At 43.9% G+C, this 12,811-nt stretch overlaps 2 protein-coding genes across 3 annotated transcripts; both read right to left on the reverse strand.

The window, feature by feature from the left end:
* Positions 1-1,413: 1,413 nt before the first annotated feature.
* LOC144213765 (E3 ubiquitin-protein ligase pellino homolog 2) lies at positions 1,414-7,863 on the reverse strand. Its single transcript, XM_077742362.1, has 7 exons — positions 7,452-7,863; positions 5,024-5,153; positions 4,831-4,932; positions 4,554-4,751; positions 4,309-4,494; positions 3,905-4,110; positions 1,414-3,810 (listed from the first exon to the last, which is right to left on the reverse strand). Exons 1-7 carry the CDS (start codon positions 7,529-7,531, stop codon positions 3,423-3,425), a joined length of 1,290 nt encoding a protein of 429 aa, XP_077598488.1. The 5' UTR covers positions 7,532-7,863; the 3' UTR covers positions 1,414-3,422.
* A 2,197-nt stretch (positions 7,864-10,060) lies between these two features.
* Positions 10,061-12,562, reverse strand: arf6a (ADP-ribosylation factor 6a). 2 transcript variants are annotated; one of them, XM_077736560.1, is made up of 3 exons: positions 11,978-12,562; positions 11,585-11,849; positions 10,061-11,510 (listed from the first exon to the last, which is right to left on the reverse strand). In XM_077736560.1, exon 3 carries the CDS (start codon positions 11,437-11,439, stop codon positions 10,912-10,914), a length of 528 nt encoding a protein of 175 aa, XP_077592686.1. In that variant the 5' UTR covers positions 11,440-11,510; positions 11,585-11,849; positions 11,978-12,562; the 3' UTR covers positions 10,061-10,911. The 2 variants fall into 2 exon arrangements, with proteins under 2 accessions (XP_077592686.1, XP_077592680.1); XM_077736554.1 differs by having other exon boundaries at positions 10,061-11,849; positions 11,978-12,557.
* Between the last annotated feature and the right edge of the window lie 249 nt (positions 12,563-12,811).

Genomic DNA, 12,811 nt, shown 5'->3' on the forward strand with positions numbered 1-12,811 from the left:
TACTTACATACATCACGACGTCCATCAGATGCCACACTTGAATTCAAATCTTCCTCGAAACGCCATTTTAGGATTAGGCCTCCATCTTCTCCCTGGATGAGGATAACAACGCATATTAAATAACATCAATAAAATCATTATTAGCAGTATATGTATTACACTGGAGCAGTATATGTATTACACTGGGATTGTTTTACATGCAACATAATAGCGACAAGGAGCTTGCAACGAGCCTATATGACTTTAATTGAATTTGTTTGGATAATACGGCAAAATTAACATGTTTGTAACGTTCAAAAGCAAACGGGGTAAACAGGTGATGGGTCTCGAAGCTAATTAAAGGTAGTCATTGAAATTAGAGGATAGAAGAGTTCCCTTCACGTTTGATAGTCTCACATAAACACATTCCAATAGAGGCTTACACATTAATTAGTAAGGGTCAATAGCCACGAAACCCTTTAGAGAGAATTTAAATGTATATTGTTTAAAGCCCCCTCCATTTTGAATGCTAACTCCCTTGATATTGACCACACTGACTGTACAGATGAAGCTGTAAAACAAATAAAGCAGGTTCATTCTGGCATTTACAAATTTATACATGTATGAAGAAAACAATAGCATATATTTGTATGCTTATACAATGAATTATATGTTTGAAACGGCTTGGTAATGCAGTATTCATACGCTAAGCTTGTCAACGTACCCTGGACTCGTTCCCTTTCGGGATCTTGGGGCCTTTTTCGCTAGGAATTGTGGGTATGCACAAACGACGTCATCAACGTCGCATTATTTTTAGGTCACCTGTCATGAAAAAAATAGAAGTCTGACCCATGAATAATTTAGTTTTGCTCAAGTGAATATTTATTTTAATTAACATATTCATTGAAAAGCTATAATTGTTTGTGTCCAGTACTACATTGTTGTAAGAAGTACTATTAAAATAATGGATGGAAAGACATTTCAATTGCATATGGAAAAAAAAAAGAGCTCACATTGGAGCAGTACGAAAAACCAACCGTATATTTGTTGACGCTGCAGGTTTTTGGATTTCCTCCATTTACCTCTCATGCTGCAAAGCAGATTAGATGTGGTGTTCGCCATGGAATTGGCATCATAAGCCTTTAAAGGAAAAAGGATGCACATCATGGAAATAGTATTCTTGCTAGTTGACTTTTTCCCCACAATAACCTTATTTTTTTATTTTCTATTTTAATTCAAACGCCTGCCAATTTTGCTTGGTGATGCAAAATAAGAAAAAAAAGGTTCCAGAGGTGATGAAATTCAGAGCAATTCAGTAGTCATCCATTAAAATTCAGTGGTGAAAGAGCGTCTCCTGTTGGCAAATAAGTATTAGTCATTCCATCAATCCACAAATACAAAAAAAAACAACACCAACAAGCAAACAAAAAGAAGTGGCACTTTTCAACAGGTTTATTGACATGTGTATAGCGATTGTCTGTGCACCATTCGGTTACAGTGGAATAAAATAGTCAAACAATGAAGAAAAAGAGCTGTACATGGTTTGAATTTCTTTTAAAAATGCATAATAAAAAGGTGAGGTGGTTTCACGGTCTCAGTATGTTGAAATAAAGCAATGTCAACTGATATATGACATTGTTAGATAAGTGCTAAAAAGAAACGGCATATTAAAAGTAAATAAATACACTTTCTGTATCTAGTAGAGACTACATGTTAAAACTAAGGGTTCAATTCAATTTAATAATAGAGACTATAGTAAAAAAGGAATAAAGGAATCTAAAAGTAAAAGGAGGTGCTGCAACAGTTCTTCCATCCACATGCCAACACCATATTGAATGTTAATTACAAATCTAACTTTTGGCAGGTTCGCACGCTTTCATTATTTTATTCAAACCCGTAAATAAGTGATCACTCGTGACCTCGTATACATTTCAAGATGAGCAGATAAATGCTTTTATGTTATAGTTATTTGAAATCACTGTGCGCCACTCGAAATCCTGAGCGACAAACAACCATCAAAAACCATCAACCACATGACTAGAAGCACCAAAAAAATGAGCAACAACGGTCAAATTGTGGAACTCGTATGGTAGCTTGAAGGACAAAATCATATTAAATTACATTTTAAATGGGAAAATTAAAGCAGGAGATGAAATTTTAAACAGCAAAAGTGCTGTTTTCATCACGAGGGAGCTACGAGGTCAAATAATAAGAAAATACTGAATGAATGATAACAAAATAAACATAATGCGGGCGGAATTTCACTAATGCTGCAGCAGTATGTGGCGGCAAATATTAGAATTACAGTACATAGTGTGAGTCTCACTTCCAAATATCGATCAAGTATGACGATTCTTTTTTGTTGTCCTTCTATTTTTGCACATCAAACAGCCGAAAACTCGGAAGACATCTTAGTGGTCAATCGCTCATTTTAAATGCGGCTTACATACTGTGCGCACGTGTCTACATGCAAGCGGGGACACACTAACGTGAGTTATAGCCACTCTTTCATACGTGACGTGATTATATTCAAGCGAGTAGGTGGGTGGGTGCGGGGGCTACGCTGTCATATTCATTTACAAAAATAGTTTGACAATATAGACCATTCAATATGAGCACCAGGGAGAGGCTAATAAAACACATAGCCTGTGTGGTCGGCTACATTCAATGTCCAGGAGCACTGTCTATTTGTGTCTATGTGTGTGTATGTGTGTGTTAGTGAGTGAGTAAATAACACAGTGTTGGCAACGTTTTCACACTCACGGGCTCTTCTACGTCAAACACGTCCCAGAACATACGCTTAACTTTCACTGAGTTCCACAACTAAAATCAGATAGAAAAATAGCATATTTATATATATCTATTTTTTTTGTTTGTTTTTGTTTTTTTTGGGAAACACGGAACCACATTTCCTAACAAAATAACTTTTCTTTGACACGCACGCCGTTTAAGAAAAAACATGTTTCGCATTTGAGGTTATGCAAGGTCTAACCTTTGGGATACACTGAGAAACAAAGGAACTTTAGGAAGGAACCCTGTTAGTGGGAATGGGAAAACCAGAACTACAGCTACGTTAGAGGCGACCGAGAGATCTTAGCTTATGCACGAGCAAGTGGTGTTATTGCTTTAGGGAGTTTAGTGAGTGTGTGTATATGTGTGTGAGTGTGTTAGGTGGATCTTACAGTACAGAGCTTGTGGGGTTCCCAGCCCTTGTTTAAACTCCGTTTGCTGGATGACGGGCTTGAGGTCTGGTTCGACTTGGTATACCACGGTCTTAATCTGCACACAATAAACTAATTCCCTGGAAGGAAATTACATTTATTTGCCCAAATTTCAAATCCTCAATCCTCCGTCATCAAGGCCTGAAGGGAAAAAAAGGGGAAGGAGCTGCATATGGTTAAACACGGACTAAAAATGGAAAGGAATGGAGCTTTGCGTCACGGCTAGTCAATGGGACCCTGGAAGATGAGTCGAGTCCACCCGGGTGTGCTAAGCGCGGCTGAGCAGAAGGGGCAGACGGGTCGAAAGGCGTGCGTCCCGTGGGGTAACGGGGTGTCCGCCCAGTACCTGGTTGTCCTCTCGGAGCACACGTGGCCGCAGGGCACGAAGGCGTAGGTGGGGGCGCCGGCGTCCAGGTACACGGCCGGCTCGCAGCCCAGCCACAGTGGCACGTAAGGACCCACGCTGCGGCACAGTGGGCATTCCCGCCGTGTGGTGGAGCCTTCGCCTTCCAAGGGCTCCTCATGGCCCGCCTGGGACCTCTGACCCCAGTCGTGGCGTCCGTGGACGTGGCCACAGGTGAGGTAGACCCAGGGCTGACGTTCTTCCAGGCTGAAAAGAGCAGACCGTTACCACAGAGCCACGGAAAATCCGTCCATCGAGTGTCGTTGCGCTACATTAGCGAGGCTAGTTAGCGGCTAGCTACCTGTGGCTGCGCGGCAGGCTGGGGAAGGCCAAAGTGCTGAGGCCGACGGGACACTGCGGCCGTGAGGCATTCAGTTCCTGGCGGAGAGCCTCCAGGTGGCGCAGGGTGGGAGCACGCATGAGGCCTTCGCCCGTGCGCCACAGCAAGGTGGCGCCGCATAAATCCACCAGCGACCCGTCGCGTAGAGCACTGCTCTCGCCTTCCGCCTGTCAACATGCAAACACAATGGTAAATCCATTACAAAAATACTCAAGTTTAGGAGACTGCTGCGTAAAATTTGTAGAATTCTGGATGTTCAAGCTTTGTATAATCTAGGTACACGAATAGCCCAAAAGATCATCAACTGTCCCCTACCTACCCTGTCCAGTCTAAGAGCAATAAACGAAAACAAGCTTCCGACTCACAAGTTTGCCCCTGGTTGGTCCGGATCGTGTCTCCCTTAGGGCATAGACGTCACCGCATACCGAGATCTCCCGCCACAGACCCTGCTTGGGGTCTTCCGGGAAGCCTTCGGGGTGCATCACCAGCACGCCATTAGTGGTCAGCCCGTCCATGTGGCCATCGGGGTTCTTCCACTTGGTCGCCTTCTCCTGCAGAGCAACACAGACGTCAATATTCCGCAACCTCTAAACACACCCCTATAACTCACCCCTAAGAAGATATTTTTGGAGGAGTCGAAGCCGGCGGCGTAGATGCGCGCCGTGTACGGCGGGTGGCGCTCGCACACCACGCGGCAGGCAAAACGTGAAATGGTGCTGGGGGCTATGGAGGGGTCTTCGCCCTCTTTGGCTCCCCCGGAGGTGTCCGTCACCACAAAGTCAATGGGGCTCTCGGTTGAGCGACCAATCTGCAAATGACAAGGCTTGTATATTAAATGTGACACCAACATCCATTTGCGGTATCTCTAAGGAGAAGATGGGCGTTACCTGGAACATGTCGGTATTGTTGTCATGGCAATACTCCACCACCACTGTCTGGTTGCGGGACAGTGTGAAGGAGATGCTGTGCTGCCCCCTGCTGTGCACAGCCTGCAACAAAGCCAGTGGCGAGCATTAGCCTCCACTTGCCCTATTAATAATTAGCATGGAGCTAAGTTAGGCCGTTATAGCACGCACGCACCTTGCTGTCCTGCGGCGTGTTGAGGATGTGCACGGCGCTGGGCTTGACGCCGTTGGCCTTGCCGCGCCGGTACAGAGCGAAGCGGCTCTTTCGCCGCCCGCGGTCGCCGCTGGGAAGAGAGCCATTGTACCTGATGGGGAAGAAAGAGACAAAGTCAATGATGTAGAATGTTGGTAATGTTGGATCAATGTTTCACGCCCCCGTGGTGATGTTGAATAGACTACCCGGAAAAAAAGAAAAAAAACAAGCAGACGCAGCAGAGCTGTGGTTTATCAATATAATCGTTCTATCATTCTGTGACTCTGGTTGGGAAAGCTTGCGCGTCACCATCAGTGTCGAAACACCAGCTGACACCACTGGTTTTGTTCTCGTGACAGGAAACGCGTAGGAGACTGATAAGAAAATGTTCGGGAAACCGACGTCACGTTTCCAGAAAGTCCAGCACCATCGCCCCCCGGTCAGGAATTCCTTCAATACTGTTTTAAGGATAATGACAATTCAGTGGCACATAGAAAAATCCACTACAACAATTTTTCAACTTATCTCCTTATTAAGTATTAAGTTATGAAGATAAATCCAATTTCCAATCATGTGATCGCATTGAGGATATAATTCATTTGTACAACATAAAAACATTGACAGATGCAGCTAGCTCAATTAATCGACACCTATTTTGCTCAACCAATAATCTTTTTGAGACATTGTTTACCTAAAAACTTCCCAAATCCTCCTCTTCTTAAGCCTCTTAGCAGAAAATACTCACGTTCGATAAAAGCAGAGTGATTATCTTTGTAATTAATCAAACTTGGATATTTGTAAACATGTGTTATTGCCTTGGAAAACCATGATAGTTCTCACTGTATTCTTTGTCCCACTTTTTTAAGGCAGAATTGCAACTAAATACGTTAAGCCAACAATAATGCCACAGTAAGCAAAACTGTGAATAAGTTAATTGTCCAGGAAAAGACTTAAGCCCCCATTCTAATACCCTGCACTGTCATACAAGTGTGAAAACAAATCAACCATTGTTCCTATTGCGCCTTGGTGACGAGAAATATGCTCTCGCACCCCCACACAGCTCACTGCAATTTTACAGCTCAGTTAGACAAGTTAACTTTTGGGACCAATTATCGCTGCTCTATGCTACTTCTGAAGTGGAAAATTCTTATTTTTGCTATTTAAGGGATAAGTAGCAAAAGCCTGAAAAGATGTAACGTCAGAGGAGAAAAAAAACACAAATAGAAAGAGACTGGCCGGCACGAAAATGCAATAAACTAAGGCCAGAAGGGAAAAGATGGATGGAGGAGATAAATAAAGAGCCCAGAGAGATAAAGCAGGGCCGTGTGACTTATGACGCAGTCGGCCATTTGTGTCCTGCCAGCACAAAAGCATCAAAATTCACTGCATGAAATATTCACTCCTACTGAACGACGGCCGGGTCTGCCATTAGCGGCGAGGCTCTCAAATGGCCGAGAGAACGTTGAGATAAGAAGGGGTGAGAGAGACAAAACGCATTGGTGTTGTTGTCAGACCTCCATGGACATCACCCACGCTGACAGATGCAAGGTCAAAACACGTGATGACACACCGCCATGGACACGTGAAGCTTACACATAAAAGTAGATGAGGCAGTCCAAGACTTTGGGATGTATTTTTCTGAAACTAGAGTGAAGTTTAGCTGGTAGGAAAACGGAACACAATTAGGAGTGGGAAAAAAAGATTGTTCTGTATGAACGTCAAGGAATACGACTCATTGGTATTCAGATGTTCAGCCAGCGGCCAGGGAAGAAAGGGATGGGGGAAGCGATAGGCCATGGGGTCAGTTATCTTTGGCTCAGACAGGAAGCCATGCAGGGCCAAGAGGGACGTCTGCGTGAAGCCGGCCGGGATGAGAGTTTTCCCAGCAGATTCCTTGGGAGGCGGTGCATCCTGCTGCTAACGGTTTGTTCTTCTCCTGCGACCACACCTCCTAAAATGTGACAGTACTCATACCAACAACAAAAAGTATTTCAAAATGGATTGCACTACTGCTTTTTTCAGACAGTCCCTACTTGAAGTCATAAAAGATCCAGCATAGGATGACATCATCGCGTTTCAGCCCCCTCCAAACCTGTCTCCAGCTGAACACCTACAACCATTGATGAAAAAGTCTCTGCCGATGCAGTTGTACCACAAATACCCATGGAGGCGTCTTTACACGACGACACACAAACGCACCATCAAATACAACACACAATCCGTGGGCTTTAAAGTTACTTTTTAACACACCAATCGACTATCGAGTGACGGGAAGCGCATCATTCGGTCAAAACAAAAACATTATACAGCACAATTATTGAGTGAAAATAAAAATCTATATACTAATCGTGAATATATGCAGTGTCACGGTGATGGAGCGATTTTCCCACATTTTTTCTTTACGACTTACCCCAAAATGACCAGTTCGCCGTATTTTATCGAGTCTTTAACGGGGCCGTCATCGTCTCCGTCCTTTTTCGGTGAATTCATCAGCGAGGGATGGCTTCGGGAATCAGGATAATTACAATTTTGGAAAAGAAAAGGGAGAGAGGAAAAAGACGAGTCGTCCTCAGCGGGAATACTACGAAGCGATTAAACAATGCTAACACCCCCTGGAAAGTGTCGCGTTGAAAACCATTTGGGGGTTGCCTTCGGAGTTAAGTTGGAACACGGTCAGATAAAGTTCCTCCGGACTTGTTGGCGTGTGTTGGGAGGTTTTAGTCCGCCGGAGGAGCATCTTTTCGAGGCTTTCAAATAGTCAAGCGGCTTGCTAGCTTGTAGCGAAATCTGTTCACTAGCAAAGCACGGCGGGGAGTGGAGCGTACCACTAGCGGAAGGGAGGGCGTAATCATAGCTCGCTAGAAAATGTTATTACAATACAATTAAACTGAAATACACCATTGTTGTGTCTATTTGTGTTTGGATTTGCAAACCAACTACATCTTTGTCTACTTTTATCACTGAACTTTCTTTGTCACAATATTCGCACATTTAATTGAATACCCCTTTAATTGTGAAATGCTTAGCGGGGTGAGAAGCTCCACGGTTAGATTCAAACCAGGCATTTAAACATCTACTTTTTGTGTTTTTGTTGAATTCCTGTTAGTTTCATCCAAGAAAAAGGGCGAACTCAACCAAGTTGGTTGTACTGTAAATGTTACAAGGCTGTAATTAATGTGTAGGGTGAAATGCCTATATTTAAATGGGTGTTTGTGAAAGGTCATGTTCACGAGTCGTAATTAAGTTGTCTCGCCACAGGAGGGCAGTAAGTTTCAGTTCAACACTTATTCAACTCACTTATTTAAGTGATTAAGACATTGATATATGTGTCCATTGAAAGTTAAACATTGCTACAAGTTCACACGGTGTCAAACATGACTATGCAAACACAAGCAAGAATGTCAGCGAAACGTGGACAAACAGGGAATAAAAAGCAACTCTTTTGAATGAATTCCAATGCATTGACGACATACTCATACACAAGTGCATCCGCCCCTGAATTGAACAAGAATGATGAGCCGTTGTTGGTGCATAAATGCTTCATAGGAAATTGTAATATGTGGTTAGTAAGAAACTGGCCGGACCAGATGTAGCATTACCTCGTCGTCATGGGACTGGGGTCACGCCCTCCTCCATTCGTACTCTACGGCTGCAGAAGGCCCGGTTTCGCAAGCCGGGGGAAGAAGTCCAAACTCCAACAGCTGAAATGCATTACTTAAAGTCACAATTGTGTCAGGGTGCAAGTGACTCAACATTTCTGACTTCAATTATGTCACCATAGGGGAATTTGTCCCTGCACCGAGGTCACGAGTGAAGTTGCCAAAGGACGCCTGCCACAGAAGATACATTAGCAAAAAGTGCTACTTGGAAGCCCGAGAGGGTTTTTTGCTCAGTTGAGGCGACCCGAACGTGACGCCGCCATCTGCCGCTGAGTCTTTGTCAGCGTTGCCACGGAGACCGGGGGCAAACACAATACATACTTCTCTTATCGAGCGCTTCAAAATGAATAGCGGGCCGCAGATTTTTACATTTTTGCGCAGAAAATAATCTGACGATGGCCAACGAGGCAAAATTAATTGCGTACAAAAGAATGACGTGAACGACAAAGCTAAGTGCACTTGTAGTAGTAGTGGTAGTAGTTCACCACGAAAGTAATAGTCAAAGTATTTAATGAGTGAACTGGCTGCACTTGCTGGATGCTTTCCTGTCTGCTGGACTCCAGCCAGATTACAATCAAGAGGAAGGAAGCACTGAATTACATTATTGTCCAAAATCAGGACCATAGTGCAGCCAAGGGACTTTTTGGGGGGTACAAATCCATAAAAATAAAATGTTTTTAAAGACTGTATAAAAGAAGAGTGCGTACTTATCTTAAGTTTATTTAAGCAGATTTAGCGTATCCGCAGTGTTGCGTAAAGTTGTGTGACGAGTCGAGGGAAGTGAAAGGTTGTGTCATTAAAGGGGTTGGAACATCTCAAAGGTCAAAGGTGAAGATGACAAGATGACTAAGTGTAAGACAATTTGAAAAAAGAAATAAACATAATAGCTACAGCTAAGTTATACATATTATTTACCAAACTATAGAAAGAACTAGCAATAGGCAAAAATAGTTCAAGATTTAGAGACATTAGAAAATTAGATGTAAATTGCATGTATGTTTTAGCATTGGCGTTTAGACAAAAAAAATTAAAGAAAAACTGAAACAACACATTCCAAGTGTACAACAAAACAGAACCGGTTTAGTGACTTGTCAACAGTTGATCAAAAGATAAAATTTTTGAAATAAGTGTAGCTAATTTTTAAGGCCTCGTCATTGAAACTCATTGTTGGGAAGCAGAAATGTCTCGCTTCCTTTTTTTAAATGACGCACGCGACATCTTTCACATTAGTATTCCTCTTAGATGCCCACTTGACATTTAACCTCTACTTACCAATCGACGACAGCCTCCGAGCTCACCCGCCATCGTCGCTTGACTCACCATCTGTAAAAAAATAAAAAAATACGGCACTTCTACAGAGTTGTGAATATAATCATGTTTTTGTTTAATTAGTTGAAATCAGCATAGCAGAAAAGCGTCAAAGAAAAACTTGATGAAGTCGAACAGGAGTCATTCCAGCACCAAAAATGAAGGCGATGATAATAAACACTTGAAAAGGTCAGTTAAACTAAACAAGTGCGCTAAAGAACAGCCCTCCCATAAAGAACAAAAAAAAAACGTCTTAAGTGTATTTAAGGCAGCTGAAACTACAAACATGGAAGATCTGTGTGAGTCAATGAACAAAAAAAACATTTTCTATCACAGTGACAGTGTGTGATTATCCAACATCCAAAAAGATGTACAATCTATTATTGTTTTCATCCAGGTCCGGAAAAAAAAGACATTCTTTGAAAATGTTGCTGATAAAGGCAAATGTCGTGACTCTCCCAAACTTTGGATATGTTGCCGGAATTCTCGCGGCGAGATTCCCAAACGCCACTGTGGAAAAAATAAGCGCTAAGCAAAGTTAAAGGAAAATTATTTGGGGATTATAGACAATCAATAGACAGACAATGAGTTGAATTAACATGGATTCTCATTGATATTTTCCAATTCGAATTTAGGGTAAATGGCATCCAAAACCCAAAAATGCTCATTTTGGGCCACCCGAAGAAGTAAGTGCGACAAAATGGAGGCTATTTTTTCCTCAAGCTCCTTCCATCAGTTCTAACTTTTCCCAGCGCCAACGTTTAAAAAAAGGGAAAGAACCGGCAATCCAGTCGGGAGATGACTGCATACCGAAAATCCTCACCTTAACTTACCCAAAGTGGGGAATTTTGAAAGCGGGGGAATTAAAAGGAAGATCCAGATGGTAGAAGGGTTGCCATGGTGTTAAGATTTGTAGTTTGAGGTAAGCCAGGTGAGGCCTTCGTAAAGTCCGTCCCCAGATGTGGCGCACGAGGGCTGCACGTACCAGTTGCGGTCGCGGATGCGCGTCAGGCCCAACTTCTCCTGGATCTCGTGGGGCTTCATGGCGTCGGGCAGGTCCTGCTTATTGGCAAAGATCAGGATGATGGCGTCGCGCATCTCCCGGTCGTTGATGATGCGGTGGAGCTCCTGGCGGGCCTCGTCGATGCGGTCCCGGTCGGCGCAGTCCACCACGAATATCAGCCCCTGCGTGCCCGTGTAGTAATGCCGCCAAAGCGGGCGGATCTTGTCTTGGCCGCCCACGTCCCACACATTGAACTTGACGTTCTTGTAGGTGACCGTCTCCACGTTGAAGCCCACCGTGGGGATGGTGGTGACCGACTGGCCCAGCTTCAGCTTGTACAGGATGGTGGTCTTACCCGCCGCATCCAGTCCCAGCATGAGGATTCTCATCTCCTTGTTGCCAAAGATCTTGGAAAGCATTTTCCCCATGGTGCTTATCTTGCATAAATACTTTATTACAAATTGGAATCAAAACGTGGCGATGCTGTGCTGGTTGTGACCTGATTGGTGGAGTGGGTAAGTCAGTGGGTGTGGATAACCCTTGAGGGGTCGAGTAAGGGTGTTTCAGTCTAACCTGTTCCCTTGTGAATCAACATTTCCACGGAAGGTGACTCTTTTTTTGGGTTTTTTCCCCCAACCGAGGCAGGCCCAGTCCAAAGCCCGAGCTTGTCACTTCCTCCTCGGCCGGCCGCCGGCTTTCTGCGCTCGACCGAAAGTGTTGAGTCCCCTGGTGCTAATAAAGCGTCAGAAAGCCCCTCTTCCTACTACACCGGGACATGAAGAGGGACACGGGCCGAAAATGTCACTAATTGTCCCCACTTTCTTCTCTCTCTGCCACCCTGTGTGTGTTTGACACAAGAGCAGGGAGGGGTGTCAGTACGGCGCACAAGTTTCAAGCGGAAAAGGAACAAAAAAATGAAAAGAACACGAGCATTCGACGGTTCAAAGTAGGGTGGAAACGACTCACCTATGCAACTATCGTGGTCCCCGCCGTCCCCGGGCCGTTAGTCCCCGCTCTCAGGCTTCTCTTCGCCCCCCTCTCAGACTCCCTCCCTCCAGCCCCGCGGTGCTATGTTACCGGAAAAGGTGCGGGCCCACGTCGGGTGCCACTTCCTCTACACAGCTCACACACAAGCTCACTACCATGTCGCCTTTAAGAACTCGCCAAAAGCTCGGATATGTCACACCTTTAAGCACCACAGGCGTTAAAAAGGCTTTACTGCTGAGCTCTAAACGACACTTCCCTTCGTGCATATAGCAATAACAAACAACTTACAACATTTCACCATTTGTCGTCAAGTTAGTACTATACTGCACTATTGCAGGATTAATGTTTCCTGTGATATGTTTACAATTTAGCAATTTAATTTTACCAATAATTTCGAATGAATGTTATTTTTTAAATTGATCAATGCACTCTTAAACGTACAAAACGCGACAATTTATTTATTGCATGGGTTTAAAACACAGCCCGAGCAAAGTAAATGGTGAAAAATCCCGATGTGCGTATTTCCTAAACGCAACGTCTATGCTATTGCGCGTGCGTTCTTCAGCCCGCCTGATTGGAGGCCGAGGCGCCATTTGAGCATTCAATTTGTGTGACGGAGCCTCCTCTAAATTCACGTTCCGGCACGAATTTGACACATTTTGTCCCACGTGAAATCATACATATGTTAATAATGAGGAACTGCGTTTTAGAATGAGGCGTGGTTCATACTCTTGAGTTCTTTCATTCCTATCAACTTCAAAGAATGAACGTACGTTAGTGACGTGGAGTTTGCGTGGGAGGGAAGTGCCGTTT

This window comes from Stigmatopora nigra, chromosome 2 (assembly GCF_051989575.1).
Source record: "Stigmatopora nigra isolate UIUO_SnigA chromosome 2, RoL_Snig_1.1, whole genome shotgun sequence".
Lineage (NCBI taxonomy): Eukaryota > Metazoa > Chordata > Actinopteri > Syngnathiformes > Syngnathidae > Stigmatopora > Stigmatopora nigra.